General features: G+C 38.4%; 1 protein-coding gene across 8 annotated transcripts in view; it reads left to right on the top strand.

The window, feature by feature from the left end:
• sh3pxd2aa (SH3 and PX domains 2Aa) overlaps positions 1–23,722 on the top strand; it is a 122,452-nt gene that overhangs the window by 75,140 nt on the left and 23,590 nt on the right. For 5 of the 8 annotated variants that reach the window (XM_017457867.3, XM_017457863.3, XM_053676092.1 and 2 more), the window contains exons 7-8: positions 11,991–12,038; positions 15,107–15,235. In XM_017457867.3, coding sequence (XP_017313356.1) covers positions 11,991–12,038; positions 15,107–15,235 — 177 coding nt within the window. Of the gene's footprint in view, positions 1–11,990; positions 12,039–12,473; positions 12,828–15,106; positions 15,236–23,722 lie in introns of those variants that run through there. The other 3 variants (XM_017457865.3, XM_017457866.3, XM_017457868.3) reach the window with 2 other exon arrangements.

The raw sequence follows: 23,722 nt of genomic DNA, 5'->3' as shown, positions 1-23,722 counted from the left end.
AAATGATTTATAGTATAATTCATGAAATTTAAATGTAAAAAAAAAAACAGAAGTGAGATTATAAAATTGATGAGATTTTGTCTTAATACAGTCCCTTCAGGATTTAGCAATTTTGCGATTGCAGAAATTAACGCAAAATCAAGCAAACTCCGTAATATTCAGAGGACCTTGCACTTTTTCACAATTACTGCAGATTTTCTGTAGATTTGGGCCAAGATGCGTCATGTGACATCATCAGAATGTGCGTTCAGCCAAAGCTTTCTTCGATTCATGTATGTCAATACATGAGAACAGCTAAAAGGTCTCATTTACCAACAAACATCACTGTGAAAGACTGTGCAAAACAATTTCATCCAATTGCAATTTCACCAATTCTAGTAATTTTCAGCAAAAAACAAACAAACAAAAAAAACCCCCACAAATTGCATCACAAAATTTTGAGAAAATTTGCAATTATCACAAAAGAAAAACAAATCCTGTATGGACTGTACAGTAACATGCCGTATTAGGTTTTAGGTTTATCTTTCCATGAATTTTTAATAGTACACCTACTCTAGACAACAGGGTGGGGTTTAGCTGCACATCTCTGGGATGGAGGGAAAATAACAGTTTGACATCAGTCTTGCTGATAATTCTGAGGCCAAAATAATTCGGATGATTTAGTGTATTTCATATGAGTGAAATAGTTCAGGCTTGGATTGGTGTTCAAAAAGATTCAGACATGTCATGCAGGAGCTGACAATTTTTCCAAGGAAGACCGTGTGAAGGTTGGTGCGCTGTTACTTCTGTCGTTCTTGGTGGTATTTCCTGATTGCTGTTTATGACATAATCTTAATGTTGGAGATATCAAGAGGGAACTCATTCTGATTGATGTGTTTTCAGCCTTGTTTCCAGTAAAATGACTCTGACCAGATGGATGAAAATGGTCTAGTGTTCATTCTTATTTAGTGTGCGACCGCGCTTGTGTACATATGCGTGTATTTACTGTAGTTTTCAGGCTGTACATGTGGAAATGCAATTGAGTGCAGATTTCAAAGCTGACCATATGCACAGTCATCCACCCAGATAAAGCATATGCACACAGGAAGCAGTGGTCATTAGTATCCATTATGGACCACACCAGTAAGGATATGTAGGTCGAAGAATAATCAGTGTACTTCCTGTGGTATCCTCGAAAGAAAGATATTTCTTGCAACAAAACATCCAGGAAAAGCTTACAAACGAGTTTTATTCCATTTGGCTCAGTTGCTGAAATGTCCTCAGTAACTTTCTTGCCATTGTTCAGCTGCTTGATAACTACTGGCATTGAGCTTCATTTCCTCTTACGCCCTTTGAAAATTGCAACCATTGGGGTTTTGTTGTTTTAAGGACTTTTCCAAATAATTCCATATGACATTTTACTCCTAATAAATATTGCATGACAAGCCATATGCTAACATTTTTACGAGCTCTCCATAAGCCTAAAAGTGTTTTGCACAATACTCTTCATTAAAAAAAAGTATTTATTTCCAATTATATGTCTGTTAGGAATGTAATTAAATATGAATACATTATTCGGAATGAACAGATGATGTGCTCTAAACAGATTCAAATACAGATACGAATGAGGGTGCACTGTTCTTTTTTACGAAAGCTTGACTTAAAGGTTCATCTGGTTGAGACTAGAGATGTGCATCAGGCCAGGGATCCCATGGGATACAGCAACAAAAGCATGAGAGGAGGAGGTTTTTACTTTCCTACGGGTGTGAGAGAGTGATCAAATATCTTGTTGGATGAACAGGGACCGCGTTAACATGAACAGTGTACAGTACAGCATTCATTCATCCTTAGTAACTTCCTGGTCAGGGTCACAGTGGTATAAATTAGGCAACTAGTTTGTTTATATTTTGGGTAAGTGCAAGCTAAATTAATAGCTGTGTGAGCGGGATAAAAACAGTCTTGCACAAATCTGTAGTTGAGATCAGTTGTGAAGAATTCGAGTGATGTAGCTGAGGTTCAGGAACTGTCAGAGCCAGGATTCATAGACCCGGTTAACGCTAGGGTTTTTTCTAGTGTGTTCCGGTGCTTCTTGGGGAACAGTGGTAGCTTTCTTTAAAAAACAAACAAACAAACAAACAAATAAACAAACAGACAAACAAAAAGAATCCCTTTCATTTTAAGCCAGAGACTCACTATGGGTCTAAATCCAAAAACAGGTCCAGCTCCAGATAAGGTCATTGCATTACACCCCTAATGCATATACATATTGAGAATTTAGTTAATAAATTAATTAATGAGCCCTGACCTCATTTAGCTCATTTTGATTGATGTAGCACAACCAAACACCTTTAATGAAAATATATCAGACCTACCATCGAACCATACTGAATTCCCATTCTGTTTTTTTTTTTGCTATACTGTGCATATACAGTAGATGAATTAATGGGGCCCATGTCATCTTGAGCACAAGGCTGTTTGTTTTCCATCATAATAGCCTCCCTTGACAGGCTTGCCATGAGGAACCCCTGCAAACAGCTGGAAAGTATCTTTTAGCTGGTGGCGATTTCAAAACAACTCTGTATTAATTGTTAGATGTGGATTGCGCTGACTCCACATCTCACAGTGTTTTTCAGAAAACTCTGGATGATCTCATTGGGTATTGGGTTGCAAGTAGCATCAGTGGAAAACTATTTGTTTTTTTAAATGTTGAAATATGGACAAGAAATTTGGAAGGGGTAGGTTTGGGGCATTGTACTTGGACTGGAAAGAAGGATTGCTTTGCCCTGAGATAGTGGTGTAGGTTAGCAGTGATTGTGTCTTTTTGGACAAATATAATGTGCAGAACTTGATGACACCAGGAGGACTGCAATGTGTGTGTTTGTCTGGCTTCAGTTCAATCTCTTCCAAGCATGCATTAACTAATCAGGCATTTTAAGACCATCTGTTGTAGTGAAATGATCTCGAAATGGGAGCCAAAAAGACAAAACCCTTTAGTTTTATTGGTGCTTTCCAAGTCCCTCAAACTTGACTCTAATTACACATTATGGATTATCTTTAGGATTGGAGAAGAGTTTGTTGGCCTCAAGCTCCTTGAACAGGTGGCTCCATGCCTTGTGAATGGCAGTAGTTCTGATTTAGTGGAATTGTACACTGTCGATCCAAGGATGGGACTATCAAGGCAGGATCTGGGATTCTGGATTACATCAAGTCACGTTTTTATATTGAGCATTTTGCAGTAGACATTTACAAATGTCAAGATCTATACCCCTAATGAGTAAGACAACATGGAAGGTGGTAAGAAAAAATGTCCGTGCCTTGTTAGGTGCCAGTTATACTCCAAATAAAGTCCAAAATAGCTGAATACTGCAAGAAGCTAAATTTAACAGGAATTGGAGTTAGACCAGCCAGATCATTTTAATTTCATTCAATTTTGAAGATTTTTCTTTTTATTTATTTGCTTATATTTTTGTATCTGTAAAAAGATTTTGAAGGTAGTGTTCTGAACAGGATATTATTAGAGATATTGTATAAGAACATTTTAACACATTCATCCATGTTGGACCTGGGTTACTTTTACATGGGGATCTACTGAAGTGTAAGAGATTGCTGATTATTAGATTCCTGATTACTTATTATGCGCTAATTGCCTTCTTATATTTTGTCAGAAATTTAGCTCCTTCTGTAATTGCCTCATTTAATTTAATAACCGAGCCTGGTAATTATTATTGCCATGCTTGTCACGTAACACTGACATGTACATCCGGGCAGTCCAGACTATGTGTGGCAATTTGAGCAAATTACCCACATTCCTTATCCTGTCCAAATTGCTCAGTCAAATTCCTTACAAATTATATTTAATTGTATGACCAAGCTTCCTCTGGTAAAACTAAATCAACTTGAATAGTGTCAGCTAAAATGTGTCATTAATGGACGAAATGAGCACAAAATAAGAATAATATGAATAATAATATGAAATTATAATTATATTATTATTATTATCATATTATAATTATAATATGAAATTAGTATTATATATATATATATATATATATATATATATATATATATATATATATATATATATATATATATATATATATATATATATATAATAAAATGTACATGTCTGATGCACTTCTGAGAAATGAAGATTGTGGGAATAAACTACTCAGATAACTCCAGATAAGACAAGGTGATAAAGTAGTCACAGAAAAGTTCTGTTTTTATCAGGTCTGACTTTAAGATGATTGTGAAAAAGCAGATATGCTTTCTGTTGTCTCTAGAAGCCTATGGGTGGTCATTTTGGTGCCAACAATTTTGAAACTTAATAAAAGAATAAATAGTAAACACAGTAAAAGTCAAAATAGGTTTTTAGAACAACATTGTAAATTTCTTTAATCAGTTGGTGATCTATGGGGTCCAAGCACCTTTGGCAAATAGTGTCCCCAGTGACCAGTTCTTACCAAGTTACATAGAATAGTAAAGAGCCCATAGATTAAAATTCAGTTCAGGCTTTGTGACTGTAGTTCAGTGCTAAAATGCCTCATGAAATCTGACTGGATGATGGTGCTTATGCATTTTTAAATAACCCAGTAATCATTAGCAATTCCCTTACAGATTTGCATAACAATGCAGTACACCCAGTTTCATCCAGACGTACTGTTCCTGAGAAAAAGCTTTTTAAATATAACCCCATCCCCTATTAATGACCACGCCTCAAACTCTGCAGACATTCTCACAATGTTGTCCTGAACATATCTTTCAAACTTTATGTGATTCCATGCAATCAATCGTAAATTACAGCTTTTTGAGTAAATTAAGCCCTGCCCCTCAAGAACTGATTAGCATTGTGACTAATTGTTTCCAAATCTCAAAGTGTTTAAATAATTAGTTTAACATTTGTTTAAGGAGTTAGAGGAACTAACTTTACTATGATGGCTTGCGTGATTGAAACCATTTTCCAAAACCCAGGAATTTTCTTCCCCACACATCATTTTTATGATACACAACACGATGCTATAGTGATGAATTTTCAACAAACTGTTACCTGTCAGAGATTTTTGAGACACAGCAGGGATATTATAGTCACTCAGTGGGGATTCTGCTGAGTTTAACTTTGTGCTTTACTCTATTGTTAAATTGTGGTGGTAAGTTTAGCTCCATAGCTACAAAATAAAGGCGATTGGTTTGTGTGTGTGTGTGTGTGTGTGTGTGTGTGTGTGTGTGTGTGTGTGTGTGTGTGCCCGTGTGTGTCAATGAAAAGTAATGGCATGGTGCTTAACTTAACCGTGGGTAGACCAAACCTTTGCTGTTTCTAAGTCCCCTGTAGCCACTAAACTTTTACTGTCTCAATGTGGCCTTATTGTCTAAACTGTTTACCTGTATGCAGAATGAAATAGTTCTTTTGTCTATTGTTCACCATAGTCTTACGATATGCTATATTTAAGGATTTTGGTATAAACAATGAACAACCAAGTGTAGGCCCATTTCACATATTTTGATTTATCCAAATTTGTACAATTAGCTGTTCTAGGATCAGCGTTATGGCTGATTGCATGATTGGGTGCTCTTTAGCGCTTGTAAAACTTAGAAAAGTTACATTTTATTAAAAAAAACAACAACAAACTTTTCAACATTCATCATGGAAACATCTCAGACAAAAGTCTTTTTTTCCTTTGCTGACAGTAGCTTAATTTTGCTCCTAAATGAGTCAAAGGGATGAATGTAGCATTTTTTTTTAAACATAGAATTAGAAAATACACAAAATATAGCATGAGGACATTGAAGACATTCTAATGATGTACTTAAAATGTATAATTTTGATAACATGGTTGTACTTTTAAAGTGATCTTGTCAGTCAAAATCACTGAACATAAAAAATAGAGGATGAGAGACTTTTCTTCTTCACATTATCTTCGGGAAATTCAGATGATGCAACTTTTTGACTATTCCAAATATTTCATAGGGATGAATGTGATCAGGTAATAAAGTTGAGTGAATGTTGTCTGACACTAAAATGTACATCTTTTGATAACCTACAATAATGTGAAAAAATAAGTACTTACCTGGAAATTGTTGGCTTTTTTGACATATTTGGGCAAACATTTGATCATCTTTGAAACAGTGTCTATTAATAAAGTTGATATACTTGAACAAAACCACAAGAAAAATTAGGTTTCTCAATCATTTATTGAACAGAAATATCAATAGTGTGATGTTCTTCTGTGGAAAAAGTAAGTACACCCTTGGCCTCAGAAGCTAGTATTGCCCCTTTACAGAAATAACCTCTTGTAGGTGTTTTGCATAATTGACCAGTCTCTGACATCAGATTGCTGGAATTGTTGACCACTCTTCCATGCAATATTCTTTCAGTTGCAAGTTGTTTGAGAGTTTTCTTGCATGTACTGCCTGTTAAAATCCCCCCACAAAATTTCAATGGAATTCAAATCCGGGCTTTGACTAGGCCATTCCATAACCATAATTCCTTGGTGGATTTGCTAGTGTGCTTAGGATCACTATCCTGTTGAAAAGTCCACTTTCAGTTCAACTTCAACTTGGGACAGATGGCCTCACACTATCTTCAAGCACTCTTTGATATGATGCAGAGTTCATAGTTGAATCAACAAATGCAAACAGTCCAGTTCCTGAGGCAGTGAAGCAACCCCAAACCATAACATTTCCACCACCGTGCTTCACAGTTGGTATGAGGTGCTTCTCCTGAAAAGCTGTCTTTACTCTTCGCCAAATATGTCCGCTGTTACTGTGGCCAAACAAATCTATCTTTGATTTGTCTGTCCAGGTCACATAATTCTAAAAGGCCTGGTCTTTTCCTATATGCTCATTGACAAACTGTAGTCTTGCAAAGGCTTTTTCCTATCATGCCTCCCATGCAGGTCAAATTTGTGCAGTCTCTTTCTGATTGTAGAAGCATGCATTTTGACACCAAGAGTTGCAAGACTTACTAGCGGATCCTGTGATGAAATTTTGGGGTTCTTGGAGACTTCTTTTTACATCTGATGGTCTGCTCTTGGGCTGAGTTTGCTGGAACGGCCAGTCCTGGACAAATTGGCATTTGCAATCTGCGCCATTTGTACAGTATTTTCCTTACAGTGGAATGTAATTTCAAATAATTTGGAGATCTTTTTAAATCCGTTGCCAGACTCACAGGCATCCACAACCTTTTTTTCTGAAGGCACCCAATCTTGAACACCTGATTCAAATTTTATGGATTTGAAGGTGCGATAAATGTATGGGTGTACTTATTTTTCCCTATGACTGACCTGTTTTTTGTTCATTTAAATTGTGAAAATTACTACAAAATGTTAATTTCATGTCATTTGATAGAGTGTATCAGCTCTATTAATAGGCACTGTTTCAAAGAGGATCAAATGTTTGCTTGTCCAAATATGTCAAAAAAACAACAACAACAGTTTCCATGGAGTGTACTTATTTTTTTCACATGACTGTATAATCGACGACCTATGGAAAAGAATGTTTTAAGCTTGAGATGGATTCAGACATTAATGCAAAAAAATAATATAATCCTTAAGTATTTTAACAATTATTTTTCAAACTAAATTGCATATGTATTTGTAAATGTAGATGCAAACGACACTCCAGTCTTGAAATCACACTTATGTTGAAATGCCTTTATTTTGGCTTGGATTCTGCAATTGTTGAGTTTGAATCTGATCATGATTTGTGTGTGTAACATGATTTTCAGGCAGACAATCTCTCTTGCTGCACCATTCTGTCTTTTTTTGTTTTGTTTGTTTGTTTGACCCATGTGAGAACCAGATGTGTGCGTTTGGGGGGGATGTCAGTCGGTCAGACAGACCCCTGCTTACGTGGCATCAGGGATAAAGTTTCACTGTGACGTAGCAATGGCCAATACTGTTTACACAAGCCTCAGAGGAGGGGGGCACCAAGGAGGAGGGGAGGTGATACTGATTTGGAGAGGGGGAAATACGAGTGACACAGAGAGAACGAGACAGAGACAGACATGGATGGAGACAGAGTACTGGAGAGATGGAAAATTGTGGAGGGGCTAGGCTTAGTTTTAGAAGACAGCAGGGCAAAGGGATCTGCGTGCATGTGTGTTTTCATTGAGAGGAACAGTCGTAAATGGGTCCGTGTGGTTTTACTACAAATTTGCATTTAGCATGCAGTGCACTTTTTGCAAAATTCCACTCCATTTGTAGCTTTCTTTGAGTACATTCTCAAGCACGGTGGGCAAAGTTAAAAAATAAAAATAAAAAAAATAAAAGCCTGTGGATTAGGGCCAGTTAGAGTTGCTGAATTACAGCATTGAAATTCCAAAGGTCAGAGTATCTGGGGCATTATGTTCAAAGGAGCAGTTTTTTACAGTCCCGTGTTGACTGTGAGGCAAATCGCAATTGCAATGAAAACTTTAAAGATACAAGCCTTTCCTCCTCTATTAAAGCTACATTTGTGTGCAAAAGTTTGTGCCCCCTTGGTTTCTGGGTGAAAATATATTATGGATTATTTTATTGTTTACAGAAAGTGAATTTCATACTTATTTAATATTGTAGTTGAGTCCAAGCTCAAAGGTTTGACATACTGTAGGTAATTTACCTAAATGAATCTCACGTCGGTGTCAAAAGACATAAAAGTGTCAACATAAGTACTTTAAGGCATGAAAAGTTGAAAGAGGCTCTTGAGAAGTTAACTGTAAGTTAAGGGTCACTGGGATAAAAAAAACAACAACAAAAAAAACAGCTACCACAAGATATAAACCAGGAAATTTTGATCTTTTACCAGACTGAACAGGACATAAATGGATAACTGTTTAGACATACCATAACAGTGCACACCATCGCTTAGGAATGTAAGAAAATGTACAAAAACAAAAATGTGACCAAAGAGTGGAAGGGAAATAAGTGAAAAAGACTGAGACAGCATCACAAACTAAATAAAATAAACTAAATAAAACAAACACACACCAAAAAAAAACAGCAGGAGACCTGAAAAAGTCTTTAGAGACACAAATGGAATAAAAGTCCACATGTATATATCACATTCAGAATTTTTTTGATATTATAAAATGCACTATTGATAAAATACACTGTTTGATTATATTCGTTAATTGATCATGAAAAGAAATCTATAAAAACACCCATAAAACTCAATAAAATATCTTGTTGGTTTTGTGGTTTTGAAATTAAAGTGGCAAACTTTTTGCTTTAAAATGTTTGCCTGCCTTGTTGACTGACTTAAGAAAACAGGACAGAGCTGAGTAACTCTGTTTAGCCTAGGGGTGGAGCTTATTTCTAGGCTGGAAAAAGTCAACACAACTAGAAATCGTTGAAAAATCTAGCCAGATGCAGTCCATGAAAATATACAGAATCTAGGTTTTGTGATGCATCTTAAACTGATCTATGATTATTATCGACATAGTAATACACAATGGACTGCACCTTTAATCTGGATCAGATCTACCTAAGAAGATAGTATGTGAGCTAAAAGTAAATAATGTTTCCGAATTGTTGATTAGACAACAAAATAAAACAAGAGCAATATTTCTGTAACTGTTAAGCATCATTGGTAGCGAAAGGGACAGTAGGAGATTGTCCTCAACATAGTAATTGTGTTGATAATGTTTTCTTTGGTGATGTTTTCTTCGCTGTTCTATATTGAAAACAGTTTGGTAGAACTGAGGAATTTTGCAGTCAGTGAAAGGCTATTAAATGATGTGACAAAGTAAGTGCTCCACACCCTCTTAGAAGAGGAAATGTTTAGGACAGAGTAGCAGTCAGTGTGTTCGTCACGTGATGGGGGGAAGAAAAAAAACAGTCCCAAAATCTTTCTGCATTGGAGAACAGATGTAGAACAGCCTGCTGAATTTCTGCTTCAACTGCACATTTAGTGTGTGAAATGTTTTCAGCCATTCCTACTTTTGGTTTTCTGCTGTCGTAGCCCATCCACCTCAAAGTTCGGCATGTTGTGTGTTCTGAGATGCTTTTCCGATTACCACAGTTGTAAAGACTGGTCATTTGGGTCATTTGAGTTACTGAAGCTGTCCTGTCAGCTTGAACCAGTAAACAATTCTCATTCTCTTCTGACCTCTGTTATAAACAAAGCATTTCAGCCTGCAGAATCACTGCTTAATTGATGTTTTTTTTATGCCATTCTTTGTAAACTGTATAGGCTGTTGAGTGTGAAAATCGCATGAGGTCAGCAGTTTCTGAAAAACTCAAACCAGCCCTTCTACTACCAACAACCATGCCACTGTCTAAGTTACTGAGATCACATTTTCCCCCACTCTGATGTTTGATGTAAACATTAACTGAAGCTCTTGGCTTATATCCGCATTAATTTATGCATTGAGCTGCGGCCACGGAATTGCCTGATTGGATATTTCCATGAAATATTTCTATTAACATGGTCTTATTTTGGTTGCTTAATGGGTGTTCTGATAGTGTTCAGTACCACTCCCTCATATCCTGATCAACAGCTCTGATACAGACAGTAATGTTTTGGATAGTCATCTTGAAATGATGAAATTTTGAAAACACACATGCCAATAACCGAATGAAGCCATATGGGTTTTTGTTTTTTTTAGGCATGCTGCTTACTGCCTTTGTTATAGTCCATTTCTTCAATGGAACAATTGTGTACATAAAGTTTGAGGATAACTGTAAAACTTGTAAAGACAGCTAATCAGAAGTGCATATCCTTTTAAAATGAAATGTTTCTCCAATGCACACGTCATGTGGCCACTAAGGGTCAACACGAAAAAAAAAAAAACCCCACCAGAGTTTTTTCCCCTCTAGTACAAAATCTGAAAGGAATTAGTGTGTACATGTATGTTGGGAGGAGTAATGGGAGTTGGAGAGTTAATATCAGTCAGCTGTTCAGTGTTACACAGTCAAGACGGGGCGGAGTTGCCATGTTTTGAGGAATTTGATGTTGTTTCATGCATTTGGCAGAATTCCTTCCATTCCGAATTACTAAAATTGCTAAATTGTGTAAAGGCCAGGTGTTATCCCTGTTGCTACCTTCATACATACACATGGTGAACCAAACTTTTAGGATTTAGGTAGAAATAAGATAGTATTTGCTCCTCATAATATATAATGCCCAACTATTATATACTGAATATAAAAAAACAACAACAGATATTTGAACTCTATACCATTTTTCAGTTTTAGTCTATGTGGAACTAAGTGAGTGCAAAATGAATGTCCAATCATCTCTCAGGTGAAATGTTTGGGATTACGTTAAGTGATGGACAGCATTATTATACAGTTTATTTAATTTATTTGACTTGGCCAAGATTACTGATCTGATGTGTCCTGGTTAAAGAATGTGAGCAGCTAAGTTAAGTGATCCAAGGAATGGAAAGGTTGGTAGAAATGGGAAGGGGGGGAATTGGAAGAGGTGGTGAGGGATAAAGGGAGTGAACGCTCAGCGAAAATCTGGAGATAAAATATTACAGCTGTTCTGCGTTCTATTAAACACAGCAAATCTGGCTTGCTGTGTATTTATGTTTAGGAATAGCATTCATTAGTTACATTAATAATTGTCAGTAGAAGGTTTTCTCAAGGATAGTAAGACAAATGTGTGTGTGGGGAGCAAACTGAAGTTACAGAAGACAGCGATGGGTCAATGATGAAGTGTTAAAAGCGTTTGAATTCATTTCAGAACAAGCTACGTTCCGTTGTTAGCAGCAATTCTCAAAATGTTAATTCCCTTCGGATAGGGTGTGGTTTTTAATTGCATTCACTGGAAAATTAACAGAGCTCAGGGAGATGGACATGGGTGGAGCTACAGTACGTCATGGTTACTAATTCCTGCTTCATCACATCCACTTGCTGTAAAATGAGAGAGCGTGAATTGTGTTAGCATGCGTATGATCATTGAATTAAATATTGCCTGCATGCTTATAGGAAATAGTCACAGGATTGAGTACATTCTGCTCTTTTGCTGCTGCTGCTCTTTGCTACTGCTTGACTGTTTTTCCTTTTCCTCTTCTGCTCTTCTCTGCCAAGTTTGGATGTATGGCCTACAGGACAGTCCCACCAAGTCTGAGGCTTCAGGTAGGTATTTCTATTTCTTACTGAATGCCCACTGTGCATTGTGCATGCCCTTTCCCTCCATTTTTTCCCTTTCTGCTTCTAGCTCTTAAATGGATACTTATGGAACATTACAAAGCATGCAAATAATTTTTTACAACACGTCCCATTTCTATCCATCACCTTACTGAGGATTCAGCAATTTAGTACAGTAGCATGATGTTAAGCACCTGTTAAAGCACTCACATCTGAAAGGTATCAACACGTCTCAAAAAGTCCTCAATAATCGGTTCCATGATCAATCTCCAAAGTGAAGCTGTATCTGAAAATGGCTGTCTGACCTTATTCACAACCTTCACAAGAATGTAATTATCATGAGTTTTAGGAATGACAGCATGCAAATAAACATTTCAGGCAATATTGCGCTCATCCCTCGGAAATAAACAGCATTCAGCGAGGCTGGAACCATCTGGAGAACATCTTCTTTGGGTTCTTCACACACAATCGGTCTATTTGGGGCAAAGCAGGAAAACACGTGATGTTGCCTTGTTTTAGAAAAAAAAAATCAATTAAATAACATCTGAAGCTATGATGCTAATGGAAATGTTTTGTAAGAGTTTCCTTTTTTCACCAGATACAAGTTTGCAGGCTTTGAAACACAGTAGCAGAAAGTCTCGAACAATTGGAGGTGCTTTTGAGCTTTTGCCAGAACTTGCTTACGCTGTGTACACTGGCTTCCTTTGGATTTGATGTTTCCAAGAAAGGAAGTGAAATGTTTGGACCATGAGCACAGAAATGTAATGAACTCAGAAGGTCAGTGTTGTTCTATGTCATTCAGACACGTCTGAGTTCTTTACAGGAAACTCACTTGTGCTGTTTAGTTTAGTTAATAGACATTAGTACGTAAAGCCATTTTAATTAGACTGTTTCTAATTAGATCTGTTTATGAAACATGATTAAAATGATGTACAGGACATCTCTACAGTAGGTGACAGACAATTTTTGTCAAAGGATTTTGTAGTAAACCTAAATAAAGTGTTTGTGAAGCTTGAAAACCACAGTGTGCCAGTAGGCTCATTCTAGGTGTCTGCTGATAAAATGACCCTTATGAATTTTAATTAAAGAGCAAATCACCATCTGTTCAACACGGAAGAGGTTTATGTAAGCTAAACACATAATATATGCACCACAGATAAAATATGTGTATAATACTGAATGCAAGCTACGTGATTTCCCTGTCACAGACTGGGGATCTGGGACAACAAGTGTTTCATAGTCTCAACAACAAGTAGCAAGAACTGTAGTGAGAAACAGCCATTGAGATTCATCCGCTTTCCTGCGCAGCAGATCTCTGAATCCAGTTCTGTCATACTTCTATTTGTATAGCAGGGCATAGGGCAAATTGTAAGTGCAATAATATAGCTTCTAAAATAAATTATTTGTCAAGTCATACCCAATTGTTTATTTGAAACAAACAAACAAACAAACAAAAAAACCCAACATGGCATGATTATAGACAACGCAGGATATGTTGGATGGATATGTTCCTTTATATTAGACCTACAGTTCTCTATGCAGAACAGACGCGTGATAGACAGCTCTCGCATTTATTTTCGTGAGAAAGTGGCATTTAGGGCTCAGGCATACTTCATCTGGGATTTCTCCTTGTGAAAGGCTGTATATCGTGTGAGCCTCAGCTGTCGTGTAATGTTCACTTAGCATAAGATGCATTGCTTTTATAGGTTGCTTTGTATTTATGTTGTTAAAGCTATTTGTGGAAGCACTAGGCTATTAGCATGGCATATTATGGTATCTCAGTGTAGTATCTAGGACATCTCCTGCATGCTTTCCATCCCGCCTGTCATTCTCCTTAGCCACTGGTTATTTATGGCTGATCTGGGATCACTTTCCATTGGAGCATGCGAGTTTGCATTCCATATGCTGTTCGCTCACCTCGACAAACACACATGCAGAGATACAAAGAGAGACAGAACGATAGGGAGGGCGGTAAAGAAGTGTTGCCCAGAACATTACCTGGAAACTGCTATAAACTGTATTAATGTTGTAGGAAAATGTTTGTTTGAATGATTCGACAGCTTTTCAGGTTGCTTTACATTTTCTAAACTTAGTTTGTAGTTAAAGTTATGACTTAGTAGAGGTGTTACTGTGATTTTCCTATATATTGTTGGACAAAATCCATACACAAAATCTGACTTGAGGCTCTGGATTGCGTTTTATACTAATATGCCAGCTGAGGTAGCAACAATGGCAAGTTAAATCGTTTTCCATAACATGAGCAGGCAAGAGAGAAAGAAACAAAGAAAGTAAGGAGGGAAGGAAGAATGGATAGAGAGAAGGAGCAAAAGAGCAGTCGAGCTTGTACTAAAGTGCTTTCCTCTCGTGTTTCAAATAAACAGACTCTCTCTCTCTCTCTCTCTCTGCTTCTCTCTTCCTCTCTCCTTCTCTCTGAGTCCACTCATATGTTTCTATTTAAGGCTTGGAGAGTAGACTGCTCCGATTGGCGTTTTTCAACCCCCCCCCAGCTGCTGCCTAACCCGTTGAATGGGAGGAGAGAGAGAGAGAGAGAGAGAGAGAGAGAGAGAGGGAGAGAGAGAGAGAGGGAGGCCTTGCTTGCTCTCGTCTGTTTATTTTCCACCAGAAACTCCTCCAACCCTCCACTCCAGACTCACATCCCTGACCGTTAGCAGCTCTCCCTCTCTTTCCCCATTTCTTATTTTTCTCCCTTCTTCCATTCCTGCTTTTCTTTTTTCTACTTGCTTGAATTTGTGCTATGGAGCCCCGACGCCAACGCAAACCTCCGCAACAGTCTCCTCCTTGAAGGAGCTCCCCCATTTTCTTTTCTTTTTCACATTTTTTCTCTTCCAATGCTCCGGCCTTGGCTCGGGGGGAAGCTCAATCTATATGGCCAGTCGCTGCAGAGCATGTGCCGAGAGCAGGGGCTTCCGATGTGCTAGGCTGCAGGGAGGTGTGGGTGTAGGAGTGGATGGCAGCGTACAGGGGCCGCAGGGGCATGAGGGGCAGTGGGGCAGCAGGCAGGTGGCTCACAGCGTGTTTCTTCCCCTCGGTGCCAGGCCTGGACAGCAGTGAACCCATGGTGCTGGAGCAGTACGTGGCTGTGGCCAACTACGAGCGGCAGGAGAATTCTGAGATCAGCCTGCGTGCCGGCGAGACGGTGGACGTAATCGAGAAGAGCGAGAGCGGTGAGTCAATCCCACCTACTTACATTGGTGTATATATACACTCTCTCTATATATATATATATATGCGAACCTGCTAATCCGTTCATCACTTGCTGTATACCATTACTGCAAATATGTGCACCAAAGTATGTGGCCGTGCATGCAGTAGTAACGTACAGTACAAGTAAAAAGGGTTTCACTGAATGTGCTTAGAAAGCTGCTACCTGGAATAAATATAAACACTGGAACTGACATAGCTACTTATGCTAGTACCAATTCTTTCTTCTCTTCCCTCAGTCTTTGTCCTCAAGAATCCCTCTCTCTCTCCTCCTCCTTTGCTCTGGTCTCGTCCCTCGGCACCCCCCACCCCCAACCCCCCTGAATCTGCAGTCTTGCTCTTGGCTCCACCTGGAGGTGTTGTTTTGGCTGGTTGGTTGGTCGGTCAATCAACTGCTTTCATTTCTCCCCCCTGGAGCTCCAGGCTAGAGGCCAGACTGTTGTCTTTCCCATTAGGAATGTCTTCTAGCCATGCATGATAACTACCAGCCCTCCCCTCCCTTGCTCTGGACTCCAGAGGTGGGCCAAGGTTGCACTTTTCCAGCAGTGCAGAACTTGAGATGGACAAGAAAGACAGACAGAGAACGAGAAAAAGATTCTGCTTAATCAGCTTTTTTTTTTAGTTGGATAAGCTACAGATGGGAAACAACCTCAGGCAGCCACTTTTAATGTTCTTTTTCCCACTTCTTCATGTGACCTGTGCTTTTTTGGGTCCCGGTTTTCAGAATGTGTGCCTGCAACCAGCAAAACTCTGCATGTATTTTCCATCTAGTGTTCTGAACCTTGGCCTCTTGTCGAGCTTGCCAAACACTTTAGCCAAACATTACATACTGATATTTTATCAGTTCTTTGCATACTCTTAAAACTAACAGTGCTAATACAAATGTTCCTAAGAGCTAGTCTCCTACAATAGGGTGTGTTTTTACCATTTCTGTATTTCTCGTTCACTCTGAGTACAGTAAGTATATTGTTTTCTGCAGAGGAACCAAGCCATGGGAAGTTCTTCAATCACATTTAAGGTCATGTTATACAAGTCTGATCTAAGCAGGATATTTATAAAAGTCTCTCTGAGGAGCTTTATTTATAAAGGCAAATTTTGAAGATCAAGTTTCATAAAGCTGAAGTTTTCTGTTGAGGTTTATTTGAAGCATTTTGGAACTTTGGGTTTTAGATATCTGTGCTAAAGTCATTTAAGCTCATTTTATAGCTACACTAGTTGCGAGAGACTTTTCAGTGAATACCCAGTGGCTGTTTTCCCCAATCGACATATAAGCATAATTTAGATTACACGAAAAGCAATAACCAGAATACATTTGGCTGTGATAAAACTGGCATCCTTTCCCACATCAGGATTGAAAAGAAATATTGTTTTGACTAGTGTCATTTTCTTCATGTTATGAGCCAAACAGGCAGGCAAAGAAATCTATAAATGAAGAAGTATTTGTATTGTAGAAGTAGATGCACTATCCTTTTTGTTCCTGTTTTTTTTTTTTTAAACTTTATTGTGTTCAGGGGAGCCATGCTGTCCTCTACTGGATCTGAGCTATAGTCAAAACTGGAGCACAGATGACATCATCTAGAGGCTTTGCCAAGTCAAACAATTATGTGTGCTTGTTTAAAATCGCAGACTTCCATAACTCCTTTATACGTTTATTGTCACCTCGTGGCTTTTGCTGTTACATTTCCCTCTGGCATGTTGCCATCTGAAATGTAGCGCTGTTCATTGAACTTTCAATAGCTATTTTACTACCTACCCCCCTGTCGTGACTTTCCCTTTCTGTGTTTTTCCAAGCAAAGGACATATTTATGTAGTGACCATGGCTGCACTTTCTTGCACAAGTTATAGCAACAAATAGATAATACTGGACCACTGTTTTATGATTTGCATGGTCATGCAGATCTTACACGAGGTCATTGAAGGTTTTTGTTGAAGATAAAGCTTGAAGAACCTCACATTAGTGCGCTGGCTTTTGCATCCAGTACTCAGGATGTTGTTGTCCCTCAGTTCTCAGCCCTTGGCTTCATCTGCTCCAGTTAGACTCCAGCTGTTTCAATGGAAAGCTGAAGCAAATAGAGCTGGACCTCAGTAAACTGTCAACATGTTGGAGCGGATGTGTCTGGCAGAGCTTATGTATGTCCATCTGGTGTTACAACCTACAATATTATCTAGTAAAACACTAAAGCAAGCGTTTTAGTGAGAGAGAAAGAGTGAATTTTCCAATTCCAGGATTTAAAGTGCCATGCAGAAGTGACAAAATTGGTACCTGAGTCCAGCTCTCTGTCCCCCTGGAACTTTCCTCAAAAGAAAATATGCGCCTCTTATAATATCTAGATTATACTGTCTTAAGCCCATGTCAGAGTAGATGAACTGTTTTTGCACTGACAGGAAGGAGGTATCTGCCAGTAGTACCCTTCACTTGGTTATACTGTATTATATCAGGCTGATAAGCATCTGAAATTGCCATTGCAGGAAATGTTTGAGGCTAGGCAGCTCTGGCTCTCCTCCGTGTCATTAAGAGGAAGGGATGGAAAATCCCTCTCTTCCTGGCTTTCATAAAAGCTTCTAATGACTCCTGCAGCAGCCACAGGGCTACTATGCCACATACCTCAAACCAACATCAGGACAAAGCATCTCGCTTAAAATTTCAGAGCTGAGGTTAGCTAATATTCAAGTGTACTGGAATATGTCCATAAGACTCCACAATCCAGGGTGGCACTGATCTGCTATTCAGTAGTTTAGTTAAATATAGAAGCCCAAAGGAATCTTTGGGAGAACCCTTTATGGGTCAACAGATGGTATCCCTATCAGAGAGGGTTCCAAGTAGAACCCCTTTAGAAGGCAAAATATTCATAACCATCCAACAAACCCCTGAGGAACCCTTTTTTTCTGTGAGTATATCAATGCAAACCTTTGCTACCAACATCCTGAGTTCCACGCCCTTCCCCTCCCTTTTGTCTCTTGGGTCTTGTCATCTCAGACACTCACCCCCACTAACCCCAACATGTCCTCTAGAGTGATCTTTTCCTAATCCTGGATAGATTGCATTTGTCTTGGCCCTCTTCCCAGTGGAGATCCGGTTGACTGAATGCTGCAAGAACCAGACGAAATCTTGGCCAGAGCAGGTGGAGGCATGGTTTCCATGCCAAACTATGGTGAAAGGAAACTCTGCTGATGTTGTGCTGGTTTATTGAACAACAATAGCATATTGGCATATCAGTGATATTTCTTATGCTGGAAGTTCATTCACACGAATGTGACCTTGAATTTCCACAAGTGATCTTTTCATTGAGGGTATGACTCAAGTCTCGGTCAACTGGTGGGGCTTCTTGAATTCAGTTTCAACATATTTGCTTTCTCAAAAACAACATGCTTCCACTATATAAATTGTTGTATACAACCCAGTCTTGTTCTTCTCCTTGATAGACTACTGGGTTTTGCTTTAGGAGAACCCCATGGTGTTTAATGTTTAGTCAATATAGTCCCAACCCTTGCTTCTCTCTCTTTGATATCATTTGAACCAGAACCACAGCTGTAAACCGACCCTTAATTTTGACTCTATAAAGCACTCTGAAGTAGCAGTTTTTATGCTGATCCAGGATTGGCGTCCTCTTTCCAGCTCCTGATTTGAACCATTGCATGACTAGTATTGAAACTAGGCCCATACTAGTGTGGACTAATACTACCATGCCCAACATGACTCCCTCCGCTTTCTTCAAATCAGACTTCCTGAACACAGGGATTCAACAATAAATGTGACATAGGGACATTTGGAAAAAAGCTGCATAAAGATTGAATAAAGACTTTACAGGCTTGGCTTTGAACGTGAAGTGACAAGATTTCATCAGCCATCTCTCTGCTAGGGTTTATAGCCAAATCAGATCAACCTGTTACAATCAGTCAGCCCACTTTGTTTATAATGCATCTTTTAGGCCCTTTTTTCTTAATGGATTTCAATGTAGGAGTGCTGAGTTGGGCTCTGATCCTGTCTTTAATTCGCCAGTCATAGTCGTAGCCAGAATAACATTCCTACTTTAAAATTCTCTCCGAGTTTCAGAACTAATTAACTGTAGATCAGAAATAGACTTGAAAAATAGGTTAAACATTCTTGTACTGAGATTAAAGGTGGAGTATAATATGTTCACGTGGAAGATAAACAAAATGGAAAAATACTGTGATGATGCATAGGAGCAGATGATGTCAGTGTTTGTAACTGTATATGCAGAAAAAAACTATTTAAATCGGTCAGTTGGCCCAATAGTCCATGATACAGCATCTGTTTTCCTTTTAGCTGTTTCAAGAGCACTTAATTGGCTAGCAACCATATACAGTTCCAAATATCTCTGTATATACAGTATGATCAATATTCTACAAATGAAACATAAAGAAAACAGTAATTGTGTACTTGTTTATAAACTTGAACAATTATGAATGAACCACCACCCTGGCCTTTGAAAAAAAAAAAAGGTCAGGGTTTCAATTGGTATATTCTACTTTTATTGGTATATTTAGGCAATAGTACTTGTAGTATTAGATACTTAATTAAACTATACTTAATCAGCACTCATGCAGTTATATTTATTGTTTTATGTTCATAATTGCATTCTGTAATGTGAATGTAAATTGGTTAACTTTTGTGCAATGTGAGAGAATTTGCTTGTAGCCCACAGCTAAATAGTGTTTGCTTTTTCGGTGAAACACGTGGAGTAAATGTTCAAGTTTACAGTAAAACTAATAAGAGGCTAACTTAATGAAAACAGCATGCTAGGCATGAACTCTTTCCACATTTCAGTGTTTTCACTTCAGTTTTTAAGTAGCTACAGTTTTGAACCTTTCTCTTTCTTGCTCACAAACAGTATCTATACTCCTTCCCTCACGTGTGTATGCTAACTAAGCACAACATGTCTGCTCTTTCAATCATATGTTGAGTTGGACAAGAGTCTAATGTGCTGTATCAGAAAGCAAAAATTAAACAGATGTTTCAGATGAAAATATGATAAAGAACGTGTTCAAATAACCTATAACCTTTCTGTGCAGTGTCTGCTATGCATATATGCTTCAGCTTGCTGCATCTTTCCAATAGACTCCAGTAAGAAAGTGAAAGGAACATTTTTTCGTTCATTTCTCTTCTTTTTTTTCCACTGTTGTGGATGGGGGAATGTGTGGGGAAGAGTTGCTTTGAAGTACAGGCCAGACATCTGCTTACTCTCTCTACCATACTCGCCATTCTCTCTCTCTCTCTCTCTCTCTCTCTCTCTCTCTCTCTCTCTCTCTCTCTCTCTCTCTCTCTCTGTCTGTCTGTCTGTCTCTCTCTCTCTCTCTCTCTCTCTCTCTCTCTCTCTCTCTCTGTCTGTCTGTCTCTCTCTCTCTCTCTCTCTCTCTCTCTCTCTCTCTCTCTCTCTCTCTCTCCCCCTCCTGCTCTCTCTCCTGCTCTCTCTCCTGCTGTACCAGTCTCCTGATGGGCATGGTTGATACAATTAGTATTGTGTTTTGGCTGGCCTTATTCATCCTCTTAGAAGTCGGTGATGCAAATATGCTTAGTTCTTTAACTATTACTTGCCAAAAGTTCCACCTTCCTCCTTTTGTTTGAATAAAAAAAATCACATTTTTACCGTTTTTTTGTTGGTTGGTTCACATTTTCTGTAGCTAAACGTGGTAGCACTACATATGTTCTTAGCTATGTTAGATTGATAAATTGGCTAACGTTTAAAAAATATTTTTAAACCTCCTCTGTCATTTTAAGTGATCCTTTTTGTTTGTAAAATCTATATTTCTATATAAACATGTCTACTTTGCATATTAATATATTTATCCATTTAGTAGTACTCTGAAATACTGTTGAAAATTCACCAATGATGACATTTTACGTGTTAATGTGAATGCCATAAATTAACAGTTAATGTTACTGCACAAATGATAGTTTGCTATTCTACTTGCAATTCCACCTCAGCATACGAGATGTCAATATTCGTAACAATTACATCTCTTCTCTGGGACCTCAGACAGGTTCCACAGGTGAGGTAAGCCTCACAAACCATGAGTATGTCGTGATCAGCTCCTTAGTTCAGTAGTCAGGGCACTGATCAGGGAGTCGGCCATTTTAAGGGCTGTCTCAATCGCAAAATCCTTCCAGTGCACTGTAGTGTTCTCTCCCTAAAACAATCCCACAATGCACCACAAAAACCAGTGAGCATCGATGCTCATTATGCTCCATTACTGGAAACGACATCATGCTTTCTGAAGCCTTTCAGCTCGAAAAAAATGGCAGATGAACTGCTACATTCCGTCTACAAATGTAAGTAGCCTGTTATCGTTGTTGTAGCTCTCAAATGATTACTTAGGTTATCGACTTTTTAAACTTTATTTGACGTCCTATATACAGTTTGTTTGAGTCTAACGACTTTTAAGTGTTTAATGATTTTTTAAAAAATCCTTTAGCTAGCTTCCGATCCTGCTTGATGTACCATGACAGAAACAGGTGTGATTAAGCTAACAAGATTATATGACAAATAAAACATAAATATTTCTTCGTTTTTTATTTTTGGTGAGGTTTTACAACGCGAGTATGTAGTCATGTCACCAGAAATTGAGTTATCAGTGTCCCAATGTGTAGTGAGCTAGGGTCCTTACCAGTGCCACAACTCAATCGTGTACACTATATACTGATTCACGACGTAGGAAGCTGATTGAGACGCATCCCTGTTGTTGATAACTTAGTGACTTTGTCGCTAGATTTGGTTGCCCCTTTAGCAAGTTTATTTCAAATGCCTTCCAAAAATCTTCCTTCTTCTTGTAACAGATTTTGACATGCAAATGATCATGATGATTGAATGAATATGCAAATTAGTTTACATCATCATCTGGTGATTTCTGTCAACGTTCTGAGCATACATTAACTACTTTTCCATGAAAAGTGTTGTATAGACACTGCAGAGACCTTCTCAACAGTGCCCAGATACGTCCTGTCTAATCTAATCAGATGTTGGCCCCAAGATCTGAATTAAACCTAATGCTTGACCACCTGAAGTTATTTTTTGTTTTGTATTTGCTGCCATCGTAGAAACGTTTACAGTTTCATCTTAGAAACTGTACAATGCAAGTTCTCAGCACACATGGAGTATTAAAGAATCTGACTCAGAAACAGGAAATGAGCGCACACAGTTGGAGTTGGTTTTTTTTCTTCTAAATGTATAGTCTTTCATGTGTGTGAGTGTGCCTTTTCCGATGACCTTCAGTATGCTTCCAATTAGGCGAGCATCCCAATGTAACATGCTGACACGTAGCTTTTTTAAACAGCTGTTGCCCAAGTCAGTGAAATAAGTTTTTTCCACACTTTTCAAGCCTGAAGCGAAATACTGTATTCACTGGCAACCTTGAAAAACACACCACCTTCCCACCTGCAGAAGACTGAGAGCTAAGTTTGTCCAGTCTGATTCGCTCTGTTTGTGGAACAACTGATGCAGGATGAATTTTAGCTGACACTTGACAAAAATTGTGCCTGCTTAGCACTTGATACAATCTGCAAAAACCCAAATTTGACCATAAGAATGGCAGAATAAGAGTGACAGAATTTGTTGGGGGTAAAATCATATTGTGCTTTTGTCAATCTACAGACTAAACATTAACTAACAAAATGTTCTGCTTTATGTCTGTGTTATGTCTGCGTTTTGTGTGCGTTGTATCTACATTATATCCACCAGGAATGGTCTAGGACTTGCTGACTGTCTGGCTGTATTATTTACTGAAGTGACTTTGAGGAAATGATGAACCTGTTTGACTAGCACATGTGTAGGATATAGGCAGTCCTCTGTTTTATACATTTCAAGTAATCACGCAACGCCAGGAGCCAATTTTCACAATGTGTGTGTGATATACAGCCATATGGTTGCCACGTGCAGTCTGTCAAAAGCATATATTATAGAGTCATACCGTCGCGTCAAGATTTATTAGCCTGTTTTCCACACCAGGTTGAGCCCCATTTTCGCAAAGCAGTGTTTGGAACTTTTCAAAATTTCCCAAGAATAACAGACATGACAACTGAGCCGGTGTATTTTTGAAACTTGGGGATTGGTTTTTGATTTTTTTCCTTTGTCAGACATACATTAAAAATGACAAATGTGTGAGAATTATTTAGATCTTATTAGCCAATGTTAAATTGGTTACCTCTTTATACTGATTTTGTAAACCCCAACACATAATTTTAGCTTTGGTAGTGGAATATCAGAAACATCTCTTCTGGCAACTCATTTGTGTCATTTCAGGTCAGGACCGGATTCCGCATGTGTATTGATTCTTCGTGTTCTTAAACAGCGAGGCTGAAATCGGTTAGCGTAATTCAATGCAACCCCTCAGCTACCGTTACCTTAACGTTTTCACATTAGAACATGGCAAATTTGCTTCACTGGAGACGACCATGAGCCAGAGTGATCTTGACAAGACATCTGGTTCATCCC

This window comes from Ictalurus punctatus, chromosome 26 (assembly GCF_001660625.3).
Source record: "Ictalurus punctatus breed USDA103 chromosome 26, Coco_2.0, whole genome shotgun sequence".
Taxonomy (NCBI): Eukaryota; Metazoa; Chordata; class Actinopteri; order Siluriformes; family Ictaluridae; genus Ictalurus; species Ictalurus punctatus.
The sequence above is the reverse complement of the archived record's forward strand: the minus strand, read 5'-3'. Positions and strand labels throughout refer to the sequence as shown.